This window comes from Muscardinus avellanarius, assembly GCF_963383645.1.
Source record: "Muscardinus avellanarius genome assembly, chromosome: 1".
NCBI classification, from domain to species: Eukaryota; Metazoa; Chordata; class Mammalia; order Rodentia; family Gliridae; genus Muscardinus; species Muscardinus avellanarius.
Window position 1 is genome coordinate 120,359,503 of NC_137786.1, and position 24,222 is coordinate 120,383,724.

A 24,222-nucleotide genomic window follows, 5' to 3' on the forward strand; every position below is an offset into this window, starting at 1 on the left:
AAGAGAAAAGTCTTATATTACTTAAAGCAGAAGCCAAGGGTAGGAGACAGGCTCTGGATATGGCAACCAACTGTAGGGTTTGGTAACATCTCAGTGGATGCCTTTGTGCTGGCACAAGTGTCCATGGTACCGTTTCATGCTCATCACAAACTAGTCATTGTTCTGCACCCCATGGTGCTCAGAGCAGGAGCTCTTAAATGACACTTATGTTGATGAGTGCTTTCTTGTTTCATCTCAAGGCCCATGCCTTGCCCTTGACTAAACCCAACAGCTGAGCCTGACCACCAGGCTTTCCCCTCTCCTCCCTCTGGTCTAACCATTCCTCTCTTCCAAGGTGTCTCTCCTAGGACGTGGGCAAGGGCCAGGCAAGGAGAGAGCAGAGAAACCATAGAAGCAGAGGCCTTAGAACTGAGAGTCTTGGGTAGGGATGACAACATGGAGCCAGCATGTATTGAGTGCCTACTGTGTGCACATGTACTGAGTGCCTATTGTGTGCACATGGGGCTATTTTACTTAATGCTCATCACAGCCTTATAGGTCCATTTTGTATTCTTCCTTTATAAATGAGGAAACTGAGCATCAGGACTGGTGTGACTTGCAGGTGACAGGGTCTGATTTCTGCTTCTCGAGCTCCAAGGCCACAGTCTCACCACTGCTCCTGGCTGCCTCTGTCCTGGTACTGATTAGAGGCGCACTCAAATCCTAGCTACAGCCCAGCAATGTTATGTAGGAAACAACTACCCCGAGTGTGTGTGTGTGTGGTGTGTGTGTGTGTGTGTGTGTGTGTGTGTGTGTGAGAGAGAGAGAGAGAGAGAGAGAGAGAGAGAGAGAGAGAGAGAGAGAGCGCTCAGTATTTAATAGAAAGAAACAGGAGAAAGTAGGATGGCCCTTGTGCAGGTTAGGGGTCCCCAAAAGGGATGCCCAATCATCTCCATTTTGCAGATGACAAAAATGAATGTTAAGCAGCCTACACAGAGTCTGAGTTCTCCACCTCCATAATCTGCTCAGCCTTGGCTCCCTTTCCACTGGAGTACCCTAAATTACTTGGGTTCATGTGGGGGGAAAGAGGAAAACTTCCCAGCTACAAGGAGACATTTGTTATATGATTTTGTTTTAGTTATTCTGGCTTCCTGTGGGTCTTTGTAGCATATACAACCCTAAATTGTTTATTTTGTTCAGTGTGGAGAAATCCATAGGTCGGATGCACCTCCTGACCCCAGCTTCTGGAGACAGGTCCGTAGTTTGGAAGGATGGGTCTCAGTGTCCACTCCCAGCTGGCCCTATGGCAGGAGAAGGCAGCTGCCTCCCAGGCACCTCAGGCTCCTCCCTCCTTCCCAGCCCTCTCCCTGCCTGTCCCCACGTCACCCTGGGTCAGGACTCTGCCATCCATCTAGTCACTCTCCCCAATAGAGCAGGTGTATTCAAAGACACTGGAAACCATTTGGCAAAAGGAAAAGGAAGCCATTGTTAGCCTGCGGTTGGAGTCACATAACCTTTTCTTTCCGAAGCATTTATATTCACATCCACATCTCCCTGTCGCTACAGAAAATTGAGGAATCCGTGCCCTATGCCTGGACGATGGAACCAAGCCACGCAAAATTAGCAGAGCTGCTGGGCCTGAAAGAAATGACAGTGCCCCTTTATTTCCAAAAAAATAAAAAGTCTGACTGTGAGCGAGAAAGAATTTTAATCAAAATGGAAAATTGGACTAAAGCATGATGCTTCCTTCTTCACCCACCGATATCATACACATCATCTTCACACTGCAGGCAAGTGGGGGAAAGCTACCAAAAAAAAAAAAAAAATGTCTAGCTTGAAATGCTAGCATCTACCTGCCAGAATAAGGACAGTGCTCAGCAACACAAAATACACTTAAAATGGTAAAACTCCAAAGGTCTGTACCCGAACTCCTAGCTTAGATTTGATATACGGAGCTCTCCCTAGAGAGACTAACCAAATAACAAGTGAATTGGCATTTCAACCGGAGCAATAGCTCACTTTCCTAATTATGAGGCCGATAAGCTACACAGACTGAGGAAGGGCAGAGCCAGAAAAAGTGGAATTAGTTCCCTGGTCCTGCCTTTTGTTGGACATGCTACATCAATTAAAATTACAACACATTTTTTTAAAGAAAGAAATCCTTGTATTGGCCTCCGTTCTGGTTGGTAATCTCTGCAGAGACTTCTATGCACGAGGATTAAGGATTGCACAGGGTTGCAACAATCGAGCTCTTGCAGTCTTGGTTATTATTGCCTGAATAAATGCAAGGCTGCAACAAGGTCTTCCTTAACGTTGTGAGCGTTGGAGCCTCCACAAATTGAGTAATTGCTAGTGCTTTCTGAGTTCCCTCTTTTGTCAGCGCCTCTGCTGAACATCCAGGTGGAGACAGGCACCATTTGCATATGCTAAACAGAGAGCTGTTCTCTCTGATAGTCTAGGTGGGAATGGGGGATTCTGAGAGCACAGCATTTGGGTAAAGCTGTCACAGGACCTTTCTGCACAGGGCTCACTACGGAAGCCACGGAGGCCCCTCCAGGTCCTGCGGAGGGGGTACCTCTAGAGACCCATCAATATAGAGGTTTCTGTGCAAATGAAGCAACACTCTTGGGCAAACAAGATGGGGGCTGAGGTGGGGTGAAGGCTGTTAACCACAGGGTATGCTGAATAAGGGATCTGCACTATTGCCAGGGCATGGCCAGGTGATTACACTTTTTAGAGCCAGGTGAGTGGATTATTGAACTTACCTCATTTCTGAGGTGTGTGTGTGTGTGTGTGTGTGTGTGTGTGTGTGTGTGTGTGTGTGTTGGTTTGTGCATGTGTCTCCCAGTGAAGGAACTAGGAATATACATACAATCCTTTGAGTTAAAAAGCAGATAGACATGTTGAGAAGGGAGCTTAGCAAAGCTCTGGTACAAATAAAATTTGACCAAGTAAAGCATTTGCATGCAGACTGAAGAATCTGTAGCTTCTCCATCTCCCCATGAAGAATGGAGAGAGTCTCACCTTAACTTTTCCGTAGCTTCCCTTGGGGATGAGAATCTTGTAGCCATTGACCTCAACAGAGAGCTCCTTCACCCAGGAGACAGCAGAGCCACCTCGGTGCTCGTTCTTGGCCTCCACGCTGAAGAACGGGAGGCTGGAAGCCTGCAAGCACTGTCGGGCCAGGAGGTAGGCACAGGAGCCTTGGAAGTGGAAGAGGAAGCCATCAAAAGTGTGGTAGTGCGGCTCCCCAAACACCACACATGTGGCAGTCTCCATGGGGCTGCAGTAGAAGAATTTGCCCTTGGGTTCGCACACCTCGTAGGTGCTGCAAGAGGCCTCCTGGCAGTAGATCTCATTGTTGAAGTCCAGACAGCGACACTTGATGGTGCAGTTCAGGTCATCCCAAAACACCTCCCCTCTCCGAAGGAACTGTCCTGGGGGATAAGAAAACCAGAGCCAACATTTATTGAGCAATTACCCTCCATGCCAGGCATTGGACTAAATGCTTTATTTCCACTTTGCCATATAACCCACACCAGCTCCCTATTGGTTAGGAATTGTGGCCCTCATTTGATAAGTGAAGAAACCGAGGATTTAAAGCATTGAATAATTCATCCAAGATCACTCACAGCTAGGTGGTGCGTCCAAGATACCCAGCTGTATGTGTCTGAATCCAGGGGAAGCTCTTGGCATTATTAACTCCACAGTTGGTGAGAAAACCCACATGCAAGGAAAGACATATTGTCCCAATCTGCAGGAAACACTCAGGAATCAGTTCCTTCTTTTCAGGAATATGAGAAAAAGTATTCTAAGAGAAGACCTAATGGACCCAGGTGACCACAAAATCATTTGCTTGTTTATTTGTTAAATTGTTCATTCAATCAACAGACATTTGTCGGAGGCCCTATATTTGCCCCCGCCCAGTGCCAATAGTACAAATGAGAAATCTGATTAGCAAGTATAAATCCTAGTTCCCTGGGGAAATTCTGGAAAGGTCTTGCTGTTGCAAGACACTTTCAAAGACTCATAAACCCTGAGGATGCTGCTTAGGTAGGACTTAAACCTATGTGAGTTCTCGTCCCTCCACCCCTAGGCCCTGTCCACATCCAGTGCCTGCTGTCCTTACCCACTGAATAGAACTCTGACGCACTCTAGGTCGGGAGGGGAACAAGGTGCAGGAAGTGAAGAATGTGCTAATTTGTAAAAATATTCACTGCTGTTTATTTTGGTAAACATTCAGTCTTTTCTTCTTTTCTTTTTTAGTACTGGGGATTAAACCCAGATACATATTACATGAGCTATACTTCCAGCCTTTTTATTTATTATTTTGAAACAGGCCTCTCTAAGTTTCTGAGAGTCTTACTAAGTTGATGAGGCTGGCCTCGAACCCATCATTTCTCTGTCTCAATCTCTCAAGTACTGGGATTACAGGTATGCACCACCATACCTGGTGGCATTCAGTCTTTAAAATCACTTCTCTAAATTATCTCCACCACCAAAGCACGTTGAAATTTACCATTTGCTAATATCAACCTTCAACTGAAGTAGAAGCAGCTCTGGACTAGGGACTGATCTAGTCTGGTTGGATGGGGATTAAGAGAACTGAGCAATGGTCGCAACTCTGCAGTCAGCTTCCTAGACTACTGAGTTTAGTCACACACGTCTCGGTTTACCTAGCCTGTACAGTGGGGACGATGCTATTTCTCACCCCTGCCTTATGGGTCACGATGATGCTATAACAAGAGCCAGCACACACTCATAGAGGTAGCAGCCTTTGTGACGAGAAAGTCTAAAAGGGAACATATCATGGTCACAATATTAAGCTGGGCATGGTGGTGCATGCCTGTAAGCCCAGTACTTGGGAGACTGAGACAGGAGGATGGCAGATTTAAAGTCAGCATCAGCAACTTAAAAAAGGTTGCAATAGGGAATATAAGGGTTGATATAGAGAATATAGCTCAGAGGTGGAATGCTTGCCTAGCATGTGTGAGGCCCAGGGTTCAATCCCCAGTCTTGCCAAAAAGAAAAGAAAAAAGAAGAGAGAATAGAGAGGAGAGAGAGAGAGAGAGAGAGAGAGAGAGAGAGAGAGAGAGAGAGAGAGGAGAAATGTAAATAAAATAATGTTATCGCATATTCTGGGTTTAATCTCCAGCACCACAATAATAGTAGTAATAGAAACAATGATGTCATACATGAGGCACAAATGTGATTTGAAAAACATTAGACAAGATTTCTGAAGCTTTTATGAAACTGAATATCTTGCAAACTTAACCCAAGCTGAAGGCCTTGGGCTGCCTGGGTGCCTTTGGAATAATCCTTTATCTATCTGTCCAATAGGAACTTGTCTCAACAAGAAATTATGTTTTATACCTGTTGATAATAGTACCCCAAAATGAAATAATAGATTCATTTACATTCCCGGAGGGTCACATGCATCAGCCCTTAAAACAGGCCCTCAATCCTCAACACTGTGGCACTCGTTCAAGGCTGAATATATTGTACCAGCCCCCATTCAGAATCATTGCCAGTCTCTGCTTTTTCAGGCTTCCAATAAATGAGGAAAAAATGCCTTTGAATAGAGGAGGTTTGGACCAAACAATAGACTCTCTGTGATCATTTTGTTTGTGAAATGATATTATAAACCGCTTCCATGGAACTGTATTCCCTACTATCACCCAGGCCAAATTCCAATCTCATTAGATTGATATACATTCAGTGGCACATAAAAATGCACAGCAGTCTGTATAAGGATATTGGATTTGTCCTGTATATGAAACACAGACCCATAACTCAGGAGGTAGAGAATGAAGTCAGAGCGAGGACTCTGTACACCACTGGCTTCTGACCAGCTCCTCAGTGCTGCCAGCCTGTGTTTCCTATTATCACAGCATTTCTTCCCAAGACTCGGGTGAGAGACTGTCACTGGGCACTTATGCTGCAGGTCCACACCCAGCCAGCTCTGCGATGCAATGACAAAAGAAAAGAGCTGTTTGCATAGCAGGCTGTAGCTTGTCGGGCTCTAGTTCAGATCACAAAGGGGAGAGAGATAATGAGGCATGGGGTCAGCATCTCCCCTGGACCTAAGTGATGCTGTGTTACACTCCACAAGAGGAGAGCTCTTACAGAGCTTCAGGACTGAATTCTGTCCTATGCATTTTAACACAAGCTTAGCTCCAAAGCATTTATTTGCTATTCTGAACATGGAGGAATTCAGAGAGTCCAGAAGGCAAGGATGCCAAGGCAGGCCTCCTTCACACATGACCATGCCTGAGGGCAAAGACAGAGGTTTGAAAATCCTGATCTCCCTGCAAGGAGCGGGGCAGGAGGCTCAGGCATTTCCTCCTGGGTCAGTATGGTTTTCCTGTATATTAGCAAATTAAAGTTGAGTTGAGAGAGCCAGAGGCCTCTCAGAACTGCCAAACCAGGCAGGCCATACTTTCCATCCTTGGAGAGGAAGAGACCTCTCATTCTAACCCAAGACTTCTCTGGAGATCTGGAAACATTTTGACCGAGGGCTTCTTCTGTTTCCACAGTACCTTGCACTTGTGTCTATCATGTTATATCTTATTCTGTTCCTGTGACTGTCTCTTCTATCACAATAGTGTCACGGGAAACTAATAGTACCTTCGTCTCCAGCTCTACACACAGTGACTGGCTTGGTGGACAGATATATGGGTGTACGTACATATGTATGTATGGATGGATAGATGGGTAGATGTGTGAATAGACAGGAGGGTGAGTCAATAGATGGATAGGTGGATAGGTGGATAGATGGATGGGAAGATGGTTTTGATGGGGAGATGTATGGATTGGGGAAGTAGATAGTTGGTAAGTAGGTGGGTGGGTGGATGGATGGATAGATGGATGGGGTAGATGGTTGAGTAGGTAGTGGGAGGATAAGTGGGTGGGTGTGTGGATTGATAGATGGGTAGGGGCAGAAGGGTAAGAAGTCAGGGGCTGGGTAGATAGATGGACAGATAGGCATAATTTTCTGCTTTTAGTTATTGTAGCCTGTACTTCTACAAGCAGAAATATTAACAGAAATCCTGCTTACTAAATACTTTTGAACTCACAAGATGCAGGAGTCTACAAATGGGGATGCTCCTGTGATCATCCAAGGTCATTTTGTACATTTGAAGAGGTCTTGAAAGTTTAGAAAAGGCTTTAAACTTTGGACATCAGCCTAAAGGAAACCCCTGGGGTACAACTACAGCATGTTCACAGAGACCGAAAGCCAGCTTTTATTTCCTCCCAAATCCCTGCATGTTTTGCTGCTGCTGGGAAGATTTTGGAAGAGATTGCTATAAAGACCATGCGACTTTTTCTTCCTTTCTTATCATAGTAGTGAGTACTGATTTACCCTTGTAGGAACTTGGCAAGGCTCAAAGATCGCCCACTCCTATGGGGTCAGAGCTAGAATAGGGATGAGAACAAAAACTTCAAGAGGATGGCAATAACAAAAATACTGTCAAACTGGAGGGATCCTTTCTGTCCATCTGCCTGAGAAGTCACTCATATTTCTGGTATGCTTTGTTCAGAACTGAAAGATGTGTTTTTCTGAAGCTGTGGTGTAGCGAGTGCAGAGTTTCAGCTCCCTGTGTGATTAACGTGCATGCTAAAATTACCTTGATCTCTATTACCCAGCCAAGAGATGTCAAAAGAGTAAGGCATCAGAAACAAGCCTGCCCCCATGGCTGAAAAGCTCGCCCGTCAATCTAAACTGAACAAACCCTGCTTTGGCACAGAGGGCAGGAGGTGCTTTACCCCTGGAGGTGCAGCCATTGGCTGGGTCAATTTCCTTCCCGTCAACCTTAAACGCCCAGCGGCCTGGAACGTTGACATTTGTGGTCTCTTGTATATTTACAATCTCGGGGGTTCTTGAGCCTGGGAGGCTGAAGAAATTGGTGAGGTTTCCACCATTAAATCCTGCCTGCAGCACAAAAAGAAAAGACGTTTGAGTGTTCCCACTACCCTTACTGGTTAACTGGAGCAAATATCTTATGTTCAGAACTGAGCACATCTGAAATCAAGTAAACCCTTTCCCTGGATTGCCTGGGGCCACCATCCAAGGTGCAAAAGACCTGCCTCGTTCATCCCATCCCCAAGTCAAGGTATCAGAGATGGGCAAAACTAGCCTCTCAGTGCCCTTGCAAAATCACACACCCATCTCTAGGGAGAAGTGGTCAGCAGGGCTCCATCCAGGATGCTGAGCAATGTAAACAGGGAGCACAGTGACTTAAGCCTATGAGAAGATGACATAGACAGCCACCTACCTGTGCCATCACACCTCCAAGACCTGTCAGGGGGTCACCACCACTCGCTGTTCCTGTGGTCCAATTGATTTCGTAGTAGTTGAAGAGCGTGAATGTATAGGAGCCATCAGACACCAGGACGGCCTGGAAGGTGTTCACCTACAGGATGGGACGGGATGGTCTCATGCCTCGCATTCCTCGCCCAGTGGCGGCTCCCCTCACCTTGCACACCCACCACCCACTCTCCAAACCTGCCCCCAGGCAGCTCCGAGCTGCTCTGCAGCCCAGCCTTCTGAATCTGTTCTCGCCTCCAGTGGGAAAAGCAAGACATGTGGGATGGTGCATCTGAAAGAGACATTGCCTGAGATAAACCTGGAGTCTGACTCAGCGCCCCCGCTCGGCTCTCATCTCTGTCTTGGACCAGACAGAAGATTCCGAGGCTCCGCTGAGCTTGTGATCATGTGAGAGCACCTATAGATGGCAGCACGAGAATAATCTATAAGAGCAGGCAGGCCAGGACACTGCAAATACCAGTTCCCAGCGCAGGGTGGGCGGAGAGGGGAGAGCAAGCAGATGCTAGTCAGTGTGATTAAAATGGCCCTCTGGCTTGTGCCTGCTCCCTTCCTGGAAAACACTGCAAATCTTGACGGAATGTCTCCCCCTTTTAAAATGGAAGCTGGGAAGTGGTTTTTAAAAAGCACTTTGTGGAAAGAAATCGCTCCTCTAATTGAACATTTATGTATTACTGTCAGTAAAATTCTCTGTGCTCATCTGTAACTAGGACCAACGCTAGGATGGGCAATGTTTGGGGCCCATTCCTATCCATTTCTTTTCTTTCTTTGCTTTTGTGGTGCTGGGAAAGGAACAAGGGCCTTGTGCATGCTAGGCAAGTGCTCTACCGCTATGCTACATCCCCAGTCCTCCTTCCCACCTGATAGATAATAGAACTGAAGACTAAAGGAAAGAAGTTGCTGGAACTTTTAGAGTGACCCTGCCACAGACCCAGCACTGGCTGGTTGCAGCCAGCATTCCCAGCCTATCTCCTAGTGCACTGTCATTACCTGCTGTCTTTATTTAAGACTTTTGAACACAGAGATGCTATGTGAATTCAAACAAACCTTGCACATGGTTCTCTAAAATCAGCTACAGTAAACTCTTTAACCACTGCCCCTTCCTAATCTCCACCCTTTGACACATGTTTTCAGGAAATGCAAACAGAAATCAAGCTGAAAGTAGATGCAGCTTTGGCCTTTCTCTGTTCAATCCAAGCCCTTTTCCCAGCTGCCTGATACCATCCTGGCTAACATTCTGTCTGATGCAGAGGAAGCCCCAAATCCCTATCCTGTGTAATCAAACTGGTGTAGAGGATCTTGGAAGCCCCAAATCTCCCCATCCTAGATGGTTTCAGGGAGGGGCTAGGTGCGGGCAAAGAAAAGCCCTTTTTGTAAAGGAGAACTTTCTCCTCAAGTTCCTAGCCTGCCACTGCTGATGGCGTTGCTGATAGAGGCACCCAAGTATATGCCTTCATTCTTTGGCACTGTTGGCAAAAGAAAGTGGGACACAGAGGAGGGTGTACAGTCAGCTCAAGGTTGCTGTATGGTCATTGCGGGGGGGGGGGGGTCAGGTTCAAGGGACAGATGCAAGGTCAAGTTCCCATAAGAGCTAAAGCTGGAGCCTCTTTCAGACTGGGATTTGCCTTCTGGAGTGAGTTCCTTCTCCAGAACTGAAATTGGAGATACCTTTGGCCCAAGCAGGTCCTGAGAGAAACTCATCACCCTCTCCGGAAGTCACCCCAAAGCCACCCAGCCATCCCAGTGGGCGCTCCAAGGCTCCCACACTCTTGTTTGCTCTGACAGAACCCTGCATGTACATATTTCTTTAACATTCAATTTGAACATGTTCCTGGATCCGTTTTGGTAAAATGTTTTCTGATTCTTGAATCCCCCTTTTTGCTTTCGAGGGTATCCTTGATACCCAAGGAGGCAGGAGAGGACAGAGTTTGGTACTTGCTTATAGACTTTAGTGTGAACCCTGTCCTGCCTCTTAGGAGGCTCACATCTCTGTTCTTGCTGCTCAGGCAAGTTATTTCTTCTTGAAACAGGAGATGTTACTTATTGAGGAATATTTTATGGGGACTGAATTATATGCAAAAGTAGCCTATTACGTACCAGGCACAGAGTAAGCCCTCAATAAATACTGCTTTTCCTTCTTTGAAGGAAACATGTTCCTTTTCTGCTGAGATTCCACGACACTTTCTGCCTCTAAAGGATCTCTCAAGTCCATTGTTTAATAAGTCCTATGATACATGTTCCTAGATGGCCCACGCTTTCAAAGGTGGGGATAAATGGACCTTTTTCAGCTCTAGAGAACAATGTCATCTTTTTTCTCTAGGGAACTCAAAGCACTTAGATGTTTCCTCATTCATCCTCATAGAAAGAGATCTCACCTGGTTCAGAAATTCACTCCAAAGTACAAATGAGAAAGTATCTAAATTATCTTGCCATTTTTATTGCCAATGGAATTTTTTTTGGAAAAAAAATGGTGGTCAGCATTTGATGGGCATTTCTTCTCATTTTTTTCCCTCACTGACACTAGAATTTATTGATTGCTGGCATCCTGCATTCTAACGCTATAAGATATGAGGCTTAAAGGACATAAAACATCACCCAAGGAGTCGTTAGCGATCCATAACATGACAGTGGGAAATGTATGCTTCTTCAGAGGTTATTCCCAGCCAATGCATCTGCTGTTTAAACTTATGTCTCTCTGTTCTGCAGGCCCTCTTAGCGATAAAGTGCTTTGAGATGCTCTGGCCAGAAAGTGCTAGAATGCAATGTGCTCCTTGCTTCTTAGCTACGAATTGCGAGGCCAGCACTTTTCAACCTCTCTCTAACTCCAGAGTTTCTGTTCCACCACTAAATCACTGACTCATTGCCAAGGACATTCAAAAACAGATGGAATTAAAAATAATTCTAAGAAAGGGGAGGGTAGGTTTTAGGTATTTTTGTTTACTGAGAAATTATGCAATTGAAAATGCATGTGTCTGCTACTTTAAAAATCTTCACTGTCAAAGTCATTCAAACAAGAGGCAAGCTTTCGTGAAAACTATAGTCTGTTCCTTTATACAGAAAGTTGATTATCTCTACGATAACGCCAGTGATCATCTTTCTTATTTGACTGCTCATTTGGGATTTCAGAGCAGATGTTGAAACTTTATACATGAAATGCTTTAACTGCCCACTCTATTTAACACCAAGTATAAATAATTTCAGCCCTGGCCACAATAAAAAAAAAAGTCATAACACAATAAAATAAGCAAGGCCATTTGGCCATTTGTGCTCAAATCTGGTGCCTTACATTATTTTCTTCCTACCAGGTTTTATGGCAAGGGGAAAAAGGAAATTATTGATGGAGAGAAACATTTGTGCCTCTGGCAAGAGACAAAGACCTTTGAGTCCCTCACTGGGTCCCTAAATCTGTGGTCTGGGAGAGGTCTCAGGGTCCCCATTATTCTCCTGGGAAACAGGGGTGGGGTTACCTACTGTCAGTTCATGGTAGAGGGCTCTTTCTAGACATTGGTAATGAATTGTGATCAGGTGGCATCTCTTCTGAAAAATCATAGCTGACTGGAGTGGTTCACTCAGTTATTTCCTTCTGTTTCCTAAAAAGTGGGTGACAGGACCCATTAGTTTAACTCAAGAAAACTGACATCCCTCAGCTCTACCAGTTAGACTCCTTCACTGGAGTGAAGATGGACAAGAATTAGATGTCAGATGAAGCAGAAAGTGGAAAGTTTAAATTATTACAGGTGTGGTGCTGCTGCCTCCATAAAATGTGACTTCCTCCCATGTCACAATGAAAACCCAAGTGGCAGAGAAGGTCGCCATGTCTTTGAAGTACTTCCTGATATCTTTGGTGGCTCTTTTCAAGATGACAGGGTCCATGGTCTCTCTGTAATAGATCTCGCCTCGAATTCCATTGTGCACATCTGCCCAGAATGGGGCAATGAAGGCCCTCCCGTCCGTCAGGGGAAAGGACTCTGGTGTAAACTGGCTCACCAACACATTGAAGGAAACAACGCCATTGTTATTGACCTGAAAAATAACAGAGGTTTGGTACAGCGGATCTAAAGCCAGGATAACTTTCGAGTCATAAGCCAAAACAGACATGTGCCTAATTGTATGAATGGAATAGACTTTTAAACTACTGACTTAGAACCCCCAAACACCAGCTCCCATTGTTCAAAGGAGAAGGCTCATTTACCTCCAGACATGCTTGTTGGTTTTCTTTCACTTTCAATTTGTAAGGCAGCTTTGTTTCTTATTAATAATCGGTCTCATTTTCATGTTCTCTGTTCTATCTCTGTTTGTACTTATCAAATGCTACTAGGCTCTGTGTGTGTGTGTGTGTGTGTGTGTGTGTGTGTGTGTGTGTCTGTGCGTGAACACACGTGTACGTGCATGAGGCCAGCCGGGGGCAAGGGTATAAGAAAGACTCAGAATCACAGATTCAAAATAGACAGGAAAAATGAACAAACATGGAAGAAAAGCTAAATGTAAAAGTCAAGGAACTTGATATGAGACCTTGGTTCCTGTTTTATAACAGAGGAGTGTCAGAGAAAGATCAGTCAAATAATCCTTCATTGAACTCAGATCTCAGGAAAACTGCTCTGGATGAGCCATTTAAGAGACTTCTATTGATGTCACAATCACTTCTGTACTCAGAAGAAGAAAAAGTTGAGACCTACAGATGACAATTCCATTCTGGCTCTTATGGTTGATAGCTTCTTTGTACAATTTGCTGCATAAAAATCGATACTCCCGTACTTCCATTGTGCATGTAAATGACTAGTTTAAGGTTACTTTTCTCATGATTTGTAAATGACTCAGAAGACTTACCAGATCACTAAACCTTACTGCCAAACAAGCCAACATGTTCCCCCAGGTGGGGTGTGTAAACCAGCTAGCCCCTGCCAGCATCTGAAAGTATTTACCCCAGTGACTTGCACAGCTTTGGCAGCAGATATGCCTGTGATGGGAATGTTTGCACTTCCTACACAGGAAGACTTGGGGTCATTTTCCTGACACTCTAGTTTCTTATAGTTCTAGTCTGGAAGAGTAGCATTACAGACATTAACAGTGACCCATAGGTAAGAATCTACATCTGGGCTTTGGAAGTGAGGGTTTGGGGTTTAGAAAGGCAGATAGAGACTAAGCTGCAGTACTGTTAAAAGCCTGCTGTCTTCAAGTAGTCAGATCAACCCAGAGGCTTACAAAATACTATTACTCAAAAGGCTGGAAGCTTAAGGAACAATGTACCCAAACTAGTCTTCCTCCAACTATGGTTCCTCCTTTCACATGGCCAAGAATTCTTCAGACTCCATGTGACATCATGCAATGGAGATTAATAAGTCCCAGGGGACTGGGAGGTCGAGGCTTTCTGGAATAAAGTCTTGTGCTCTCCTCTCTTCACCCAATTAGGTTAACATACTCCAAAGCTTACAGTCATCTATGATGAGCCCAGACTGGGGAGTCCATGCTATGAGGAGAGCAGGGAAGGCATTTCAGGATGCCAGAGCCATGCATTTTCTGAGAAATCATAGGTGTAATAAAACATACAGATTTGTAGAGGAAGTTGGCACTGGCTCACATGTGTTTTGATTATATTCTATAGTTAGGATCAGTGGTTCTCAAACTTTTGTGGGCATCAGAGTCATCCAGAAGACCTACTCGACTGCATCACTGGAGTCCCCTCTCAGAGGTTCTAACTCAGTAGGATGGAGAGAGGCCCGAGACATGACATTGCCAAGAAGTATCCGGGTGGTGCTGGTGCTGCTGGCTCGGGGCCACCACGGAGGTAAGAACCACTGGCTGGGTAGTGGAAGATGGAGTATTTTCCAGTGGGAATCAGCCCTCAGCTGCAGATCACAAGTTGGGGAAGTGGAGCTCTCAGATGTAGAGAGGGCCACAGGGGGAGGTACTCAAAGTTTCATTTATTCCTCCAGGGCTGGGACACAGATCAGGAATGGATGGGGTATAATCTACATATTATATTCAAGATGGATGGGCTTAGCCACTCGGAGCCTTCCTCTTGATGTGCAGCCATCACCTCAGCAGCAGCAAACCCAATGATCCAAAATATAACCTTAAAAATGTAGGTGCCCAGGAGAGCTCCCGCAGCGAATGGTACCATTCCTCAGTGCTGGCTAGACACCGGAATCCTCCAGTATCAATGCAGACCCAACGAGGGTGGCCGATGCTGCAAACCACTTTTACACAATAGTTCATTACCCCTCAACTGTGCTCCAGCTCTGTTTCAAATTGGTAGGAGGCCCGAGAACAGCAGATGCCTAAACTTTTCACACCCCCAGAAGGGAGAGAAAAATGATATCTCTCCTACTGTGGCTCGTTGTATCTTTTTATCTTGTGGAGTAGCAGAAGCGATTGTTCATGGCATTGGAGCCTCTGCTTCGGTTCTGTGTTTAATCACCCACAAGAGCAATTTATTGCCCTGTATACTCCTCTGCTATGAACATTAGCCATTAAATTTACCTTTGACTTTCTTAATCATAAAACCTATCAGCTCGTGAAATCTCGGGACTTGTCATTTTGGCTGCCAATAAATCCTCCCTTCTCAGAACCCTGGGAGAGGGTATTTAAAATGCTTTCCTTAATGACATAAACAAAAAAGGGAGCCACCGAGCAACAGCTGGGCCGTGTCTCACTTACATAGACAGTGCGGTAGGGAACTCCAAAGAAGAACACTGGGATGGCCAACTTAATTTCAGACGAGCTTCCATCGTCTACTTTAGGGGTCTTCGTGTCATTCTGCCAAAACGGATACATGAGCTCCCTGGGCTGAGCTGTCGAGAAAGATGGAGGTTAAACAGATGCAGCTGCTTCCCTCTCACCTCTGGAGCCAGCTTCTTTGAGTAGGCTTACAAGCTATGCATGAGTTCATTGGCATGACAATGCACCCTAAACCTAAGCTGTACACAGAGCATTATCTTTGGACTTTGGGGAAGGGTGGGGGTTGGAGTGATATTATTTCTCCCCAGGAGAAAGCACTTCCCGCTTCGTTCCTAGGTTCCCATGTATTTTGGAGAGAGGGATGTGGCATCACTCTGCCTGAGCTATCAGAGTATGAGAGGCGGCCTCCAGGTCCAGCAGGGCTGGCGGAGCGTGCCTCAGTCCCCTTCTAGCCCAAGAAGTCCATCATCATTGTGTCTTCTCCTGAAAGGAGTCTCTGCCCTCCTGCTGAGGAGGGAGGAAACCACAGCTAGAACCAGGCAGTAAAGGGGAGGGCAGGCTGTAGTGACTGCCCAGGAATGGGTGACCTTGAGTGAGGGCCAGCTCTGCCCAAGAGGCTCTGTGCCCATCTCTGTTTACCAAAGGCAGACCTGGGATCCTCCAGGCAGCAGGGAGATTGGTCCCTAGGGAACTCCCTGGAGGGGAAGCACTGGACTCTCCCTGTTTCCCTGGTCAAAGGTGAGAGTCATCACACGGGCCTTTCCTGTGACAGTGCCACCACCTTCTGAAAGTATCCCATTCAAACTCTTGCAAGGAGTGGCCCAGTTTGGCAGCAGAAATGAGACAGTCTCCCCAGGGCCTGTGTTACAGAGGACCTGGTCCAATCGCATCTGTGAAATAATCTACATCTCAGGTGTCACTTTCCTCTGCCTCTGTCCCTTCTTGTCTTGAATAAAAAAAATAGAACAATGAAACTTTTTTCCCCTTTAAAATATTTGTTTGTGGTTTCAGGGGCAGCAGCAGGTCCATTTGGGGCTTTTGACCACGGCTCTCATGGTACCGCTCATGGCCAACGAGAAGCTGAGCCCATTCTCAGGGAAGGCCCTCTTCTCGGGAAAGTCCCTGTTCTGCACTGATGGGGTCGAGAGGATGGCGAGTGACTGGCCAAGGGCTGTCCAGCTCCTTGGGAACCTTGTAGGGAACAGACAACAGCACAGAGAGGGGCCAGAGATCAGACCAGCAACACAGGAGAAGGGCCAGCTCCCTATTTCAGAAGCAGAGAGAGGGAGAGATCTATCTAAACAAAGCGTTAGTCTCTTTTGAGGCCTCCCAGCAGAGAATAACAGGGAAAAGTAGCCCAGTCATTAGCAGAAGCCCAGGAACTCTTAACCAGTGGGAGGCACTGTGTGTAGTCAAATCCTGGAGGGCTCAGCCTAAGTGCTTTGTTTGATTTACACTCAATAGTTGAAGAAGGGTCTAACATACCTACTTACATAATAATAACAAATCCCAAATTCCTTTGAATAGAATTCTTTATTATCTCTACTACAGCAGAATACACAAGCACCTATTAAATCTGAAGGGTAATGGACTTTCTCAAATGAATAGTAACAAATCCAATCCAATCGTGGCATGGGTTTGCCCTTTATGGGAACTTTTTAGTGGTACTGCGGTTCCTGGAAGCCCTTCTACCTCCGGGCTACACTCCCAGACCTAGTTTTACATTTTTATTTGGAAACAGGGTTTCCTAAGCCAGCACGCGCGGCTGGCTTCGAACCTGCGTGATCCTCCTGTCTCTGCCTCCCAAGCGCGGGGATTACAAGCGTGCGCCACCACGCCCGGCTATGGGAACTTTTTAGAACTCTGCCCAAGTGTGATGGAGGGCTCAAGTTCATCTCAAATTGCAATCATTTTCGTGCAAAGGTTAATTGGTGTTTGGGGCAGCCTGGGTTGGCTAATTTGCCCAGGACTGGAAAACTTCATGAAGGAGACAGACACCCACCATGGAAACTGTCCCTGATTTGTATGTTTGTCCCAAATTGAGGCAATTTCCAAGATTCTTCTGTTCATAGGTGACTCTGACTAGTTTATGATTTTGAACAGAAAATAACAGTTAAAATTTTTTAATCTTAAGAAGAATACAAATGATAAGGATCCCTAATATTGTAAATATTATGTAAAAGGGGGCTTTAATAAGAGAGAGCAGGTTTTAACTACAGTAATTTCCATCTTAGAAGTCATGTTGAGCCAGGCGTGGTGGTGCACGCTTGTAATCCCCGCGCTTGGGAGGCAGAGACAGGAGGATCGCGCAGCTTCGAAGCCAGCCGCGCGCGCTGGCTTAGGAGACCCTGTTTCCAAATAAAAATGTAAAAATGGGTCCGGGAGTGTAGCCCGGAGGTAGAAGGGCTTCCAGGAACCCCAGTACCACCAAAAAAAAAAAAAAGTCGTGTTTAAATATATATCTCTATTATCTTTCTATAATAGCCTCTATTGATCTTTCTGGTAACAGAATGGTCTGTCAACAGTATCAGCATTTGTAAAAAAAAGAATATACCTACTCATGTTCACTCTAGGCTAGAAATTTTACAATGAACATAACTGTGCTTCCAGGGTTATTTTCTTCCCCAAAGGAAATATACTTGCTTGGAGTAAGAGTGAGGGGTTGGAGTCAGTGGGATTACCGTGGGGTTTACATGCTACAATGACTATTATAACTATTTAAATTCACCCAACCTTGGGAAAATGTTAGGGCTACACTTGGTCTTATACACATGTTTATTCAGACTCTTAGCAATGTATCAGCTCAACTAAACAAACCAACCAGCAAAATAAAGACACTTTGGAATTTAAGTCACAGAAGTTTAAGATCTATATGGACTGCCCTATCTTTCTTGTCTAAAATCCAAAACAACAGTATAAAGTAGTATATGGTGACCTTTCCCTGGCCCAGAACAATGCTACACAGACAAATCTCGCTAAACTTGCAGTCTGCAGTTTTTGATTTTTGGTTGTGTCATATACCACTGATACACAGGTTGCCAACATTAATGCCACTGTAACTTTGGCTAAAATAAGTATTTTTTAAGTCTCCAGCATCATTTAAATGCTTTAATGCACACGCACACACACACACATGCACACACACACACACACACACACACAACCTACTCTATATTCTTTTAGTAGAAATAGTCTGCATTTTTTTAACTTTCATCATCATATTCCTTTTGTTCTTTTATTTTTAAAAATTTTTTAAGTGTGGAACATATCGAAAATGGTATACATTTAGACTGTGCTTGGTGCTCCCCCCATTCACCTTCACCCCCCCCACAATGAATCTGCATTATTTTAAAGAACAAATTCTGTTCAAAGTTAAATAAGAAAAAGTGGAAGGTAAGTGAACATCATTCAAAGTTAATGTATCTTACCCTTGACAACAGAATTTAATTTACATTTTTTTCTTGTAGTATCTGTAGACGCATGTGCACCTGCCCTTACAATTACAGTTCCAACAAAGTGTCTCTTTATAAATTCAAGAGCATGCTAATCAAGAGCTTTATGGAATTCGATAGTACTCACCTTGGTGCCGTACAAGTGCGAAGATGAAAGAGACCCAAATTCTAAGTAATGATGAATAATTCATCCTGGAATTTTAAAAAGAAAAAGAAAAAAATCCCCAGCTTGCCAGAGTAAATAGAACACCAGGTGTGTTGGGTGGCAGATCCCAGGACACATCACAACCATCATAGAACAAATTCACATCACAAGAGCAACGACGGTTCTGAGTCAGCTGGAAATTCCCCGCAGTCCTGCAGATCCTCCTAAGTTCAACACTTCATGAACAAATTAGACCCCCAGATGAAGCCCTCTGGAAGTGCAGTGAAATGATGCAAGTTGTCAGGTAGCTTTATAGGATCAATGCATGTGGCCACCAGTAAAGGAAAGGTATCTACTCTGCATCTGATAAAGCCCCCAAAACCCCAGCTCCAGAGATTCCTGTCCTGGGCCATGATCTCAAGAATGAGACCGCGGTCGCCCATGAGACTTGGCTTCCTAATTCTCACAATGGCTTCCCTTCAGGATTAAAGAAACAAAATGTTGGTTGAAACACCGTATGTTTCTACAGGTAGGAGATGTACACGTAGCCATTACCGTCTACTCATCACTTTCCTGACCAGATCATGGATAGACTGAAACTCTCCATTGACTTCACATAGCAAAGTGAGTAATTTGTTACAGTGGTAATAAAAAAAAAAAAAAAACACAATGGGGTTCTTCCTTGGAATTACAATCAAAACAGAACCCAGCACACCAACAAGTAATTAGTCCAGCAAGTTTAATTAAAGAAGGAACTGCAAAAATTAACTTATTCTTATGTTACTTTACAACCAGTTGAACTCGTAGCTTTGCCCTCCATTAGGAGCACAGATGGTCTGTGCTGCTCCGCAAAGCAGAGGTGCAAACACGCAGGTAAGCCCCAGGTTAAACATACACCTGCTTAGTAACCCTTGCTTCCAACAGTATTCTTAGGAAACCCTCCTATCATTGTTTGAAGTTATCACAATAATAGCTGAAGAGTCAAACTTTCACGGAAAAGCCATGCGTTCATCCCGCGAGCTTTCTTATAAATCTTCAGTTGTCAAGTATACACACTGACATTTGAAGCACATACCAAATATTAGTCAGTTGTGCTGCAAATAATAGAAGGACTTGGGTAGAGATCACACCACCGCCTCAGCGGAGACAGGTGTGTGCAAGAGCAAGACGTGAGCCCTTGGGGAAACAGCCCAGAGAACAGTAAGGAGGATTCATTGAGATATTTGCATTTATGAAAAATGTCACTAACCTGTTTTGTAGAGACTGAAGGAGCTGCGTCAGAATTAGTAAGCCAAATCTCTGTAAACCAGGAAAAATTAGGTAAAACACAAATTCACGTCAGTTCTCCTCAACTTGCTGCCAATTATTTCTGATTCTTGAAATGATGTCTGAATCCCACACTCTTAAAACCAAAAATTCAGTTAGTCCTGAGCTACAGTCAGGGAAGTGTTGAGTTGCGATCGAGTTTTTTTCCTATTGATTAAGGAAAAGTAAATCTAAAGATCAGTTTCAGGATTGCGTAGAAAGGTTCTTTTCTTGAAAAACTAGACCTTTTTTTCCCTCGTTAGAAAAAAAAAAAGTAGATTCAGATGGAAATGTCAGGTACTTGGAGCTGAAACTTGGTTCTTTCTGATCAGAATCATTTTGCACTGAAAAACACAAAAGAAGTCCCCCCTTCTCCCTTTGTACCCAAAAGAAGGCAACTGTATAATGTTACAGAATTAGCATCCACCGGCATGGGATTAAAACTGCAAACAAAGATACTGCCTCTAACATTTAAATGAAGTTGGGTTTCTACAAAAGTGTGTGTGTGTATTTTTTTTAATCTGTTCACAGGCTCTACTCTGCTTTTTCACAAGTATGCATGAAATATTTAAAGGAACTTTCCCAAACTTCTTGAGGTTTTAGTCCTTCTCTTTTCTCTTGGAGACACTGCCGTGCAGCAGGAACAGGCAGACACTTTCCAGGCAAAACCAAAGGAGGCAGCCAGTGCCAGGCGGGATCCTTCACAAAGGGAGACACACCCTGTCCTGGACACCTGCACGGAGGCCCAGGGCCTCTTTACAGAAAGGGTGGCAGACCCCTCCTGATGAAAACCTACAGTAAGTTAAGAACTTACTGAGGGGATAAGAGAGAGACCATGAGGCTTGATGCCCCAGCATCCGTGACATGAGAAAAAAGAAATTGGCTGCAGCATAAAACCAAATCTACTGTTCAAAAATGTCAAAAATGAATTCTGTTAAGAAAGAAATCTCTTGAATGCAGCAGAACTCTTTTGTAAATCAATGAGAACTTTTAAATGGCTCCAAAGTTTTCTCTTACCAGACATTTAAATGCTGACTATACCAAAACAAACAGCAACAAAAATTAAATAATTCCAGATTTGGGCAAGTTGTCCTAAAATGGCAAGAGGGCTTGGGGAACTAAATTTTTACCCTAAGTTATCTAATATTTTGCCCAAAGCCTATGATAATTCAGTAGGTTTTTGCATGATGAGTTTATTCTCTAATTGCTAATATGAATCCTCCAAATATATTTGTTTATAGATGTTGAATGGTGATTTTCCTCCCAAAGCCACATGTTTATGTAACAGAAGATCGAGGGGTTTTTTTTGTTGTTGTTGTTGTTATGTAAAGTAAAATTAAACTCAAAGTCTAAGACTCACCTGGAGAAGCATTCTTTTTGCCCAGTCCCTACTCAAGCTTTTGTCTAATGCTCAACCTAAATTTCTTAAAGCAAAATAGTTGGCTCTGTTTTATTTATTTATTTATTTATTTATTTATTTATTTATTATTTTTGATGGTACTGGGGTTCCTGGAAGCCCTTCTACCTCCGGGCTACACTCCCAGACCTATTTTTACATTTTTATTTGGAAACAGGATCTCCTAAGCCAGCACGCGCGGCTGGCTTCGAACCTGCGCGATCCTCCTGTCTCTGCCTCCCAAGCGCGGGGATTACAAGCGTGCGCCACCACGCCCGGCCAGTTGGCTCTGTTTTAAAAACTGCTAGTGGTACGTGGATTGCTTTGGTCTTCTTTTCCATGCACGCAAAGCTATTTGCATCTCCACCCTTCTGACCCATGTTAAAACGCCTCATCCTTCTTGAGGCAGGGTGGCTGCTGGGACTGATGACATCTGGGCATAACCAGAGACCAAGACGGAGGCACAAGGGAAAGAGGAGGCCTTGGGCTCTGGCTGCCAGGGAGCGCCAGGCGCTAGGGAGAGCCTGCCTGGCTGATGGCTTGTTGGACTGGGGATCTGGTTACAGAGTGGTCGCAGATGGACGAATGACAAAATGTCAACAGGAAGAGTTATTTTGTTGAAAGTGTGAGGTGGGTAAAGACTTCTGCCAAAATTTAGACAGGGAAGGGGGTGACTTGGAGCTAGTTACCCAAAATGTCCAAGATGACATAGTTTAATATTGCTTCTTAGGCAACAGGAAAAACATCACAAACAAGACTTTTCATTTGTGTGTGTGTATATATATATATATATATATATATATATATATATGCATATATATACGTATATATATGTAGTGTGTGTGTATGTGTATGTTATGTGTATATAATTTCCCTCAAAGCCAGGGAAATGGGTCATATGACAGAATAGTTTTGTTTTGTTCTTTTAAGTTGCTTACACTTTTTCTGTAGTATAGATGTCGAGTTTGAGCAAGTTTGAAATGATGTAGCTACTGGAGGCAGACAGAAATGTGCCACTGAGATTTTCTTTGAGAGAGGTGTGCGGCTAACCAGAGGTCTCCAGATCTGAACTTCTGGGAACTTTTCTGAACTCTACAGCCTCAGCCTCAGCACTGGTGCTGGGTGCACAGTCTTCGTAGGGTGGGCCTCAGCCAATTGTGGAGCCAGGTGGAGGAACGATAGCCAGGCACCTTGCCTCCCAAAGCAGGGCTCCCCTGTGGGGTAGTTTTGATCTGGAGAGCCCTGTGTTAAGGGCCCTGCCAGTTGCTCAGGTGAGACAGCTCTATTGTGCAAAATCAAAGAAAATCATATACATATGAAATATATATGTAACTCATTTTGCACACATACACACATATACATGATTGGTTGTGTATATAATATGTATATTTATGTGTGCAAAATTGTATATATATATATATACACAGTCACGTGTCACATGGTGACATTTCAGCCAACAATAGCCTAAAGTCATTTCCCCTAGTAGCACTGGAACAAAACTGATATTTGCACAATGATGAAATTGCTTAACAATGCATTTCTCAGAAACTGTTATTAAGTGTTTATATATATACATGTACACACACACACACACACATACAAAATGGAGCTTTCTGGGTAGATGCCCCTAGAGACTTTGATTCCCCAGATTTCTCAAAACTTCTGGGCCTTCAGCTGTGTTTCCTTCCACCTCATTAAGAGCTAAACTTTCTCCCAGCACAGGAAAATAGAGGACTCTCCTACACAGCAATAGTTCCCCTGCTCAAAAACTGTTCCCACCTTCTTGCCTAATGGTCAAGCCTGTCAATTTGCAGCATAACCCAATAAGAGACATGCTGGGCCTGATAAAATAGGGAAGGAACTGTATGGTGAAGGAGCGGAAAGATCGAACCACCACACAGGCTCACGATGGCATGGGGTGAGGAGGGGGAGAGCCCAGGGGTTGATTCTGAGCGTTACCATCAAGGAGGCTGAGTCATGGTTCAGAATAAGGGGATTCATTGGCCTGGCAGCACTCTCTAGAGATGCAGGCTTCAACTCTGGTCAAGGATGCTAGGGGAAGGTGCAAACTTGTTCCTAGGGCAGCTCCTAGAAGTCCAGGCAAAGCAATGGCTCACACTGAGTTGGACTGAAATACTGAATTACTGTTGCAAATTGCAGAAGGGACCAAAAAGCTCAGGGAAGTGGGCGTGCTAGTATAGACTATGTGAGTCTACTGCACCCACGAGACAATGATGGTCCATGGAAGGCCCAGAGGCCAGCTGCGAGTGAAGGAAGCACCACATTACTAAGATGCTCAGTGGTGACACCCAGGTAATGTTCAGGGCCACCAAGAGGGCCGGCTCTCTCATGGCAAAGAGGATGGTGAGTTCTGGGAGTAAGGGAGGCCAGTGCAGCACTCAACTGTCAGGGTAGGAGCGGCATACTTTTCATAAGAACATGGAAGATCAGAGTGGGAGCCAAGGGCACTTGGTCCACAAAGAGCTCTGGAGATGGTTAATAGAGCCTGATGTCCAAGGAGCAAAGTTGATGGCCAGCCAACAAGGATATTGCTTACTACATACCTACTGTATACCACCTACAAGGGTATTTCTCTTTCTTTCTTCCTTTCTTTCTTTCTTTCTTTTTCTTTCTTCCTTTCTTTCTTTTTTTTTGGTGCTAGAGATTGAACCCAGGGGCATTCTACCTATGAGCTACACCCCCAGCTCGATTTTTTATTCTTTAATTTTGAAACAGGGTCTCACTAAGTTGCAGAGGGCCTAAGTAGCTGAGGTTTGCCACAGACTGGGATCCTCCTGTCTCAGCCTTCCAAGTACTGGGATTAAAGCGTGTGCCACCACGCCCAGCTTTAGAAGGGTATTATTTCTTACTATATATGTAGGTTAAAGAGGAAAAATGGCTGAGCAAAGGCTGAGAGCAGGGAGGGAGGGAGGTGGTGAAA

General features: G+C 44.6%; 1 protein-coding gene across 1 annotated transcript in view; it reads right to left on the bottom strand.

Annotated features, from left to right (window-relative positions):
- The window catches only part of LOC308276822 (alpha-tectorin), a gene marked incomplete at its 3' end in the record, with an annotated part of 74,418 nt that extends 55,666 nt beyond the window's left edge, over positions 1–18,752 (bottom strand). The window contains exons 1-6 of the mRNA XM_080715730.1: positions 18,563–18,752; positions 14,963–15,096; positions 12,041–12,328; positions 8,256–8,393; positions 7,747–7,912; positions 3,004–3,416 (exon numbers count right to left, since the gene is read on the bottom strand). Of these exons, the coding sequence (XP_080571856.1) occupies positions 3,004–3,416; positions 7,747–7,912; positions 8,256–8,393; positions 12,041–12,328; positions 14,963–15,096; positions 18,563–18,626 (1,203 nt within the window). The 5' untranslated portion in view covers positions 18,627–18,752. The remainder of the gene's footprint in view (positions 1–3,003; positions 3,417–7,746; positions 7,913–8,255; positions 8,394–12,040; positions 12,329–14,962; positions 15,097–18,562) is intronic.
- Between the last annotated feature and the right edge of the window lie 5,470 nt (positions 18,753–24,222).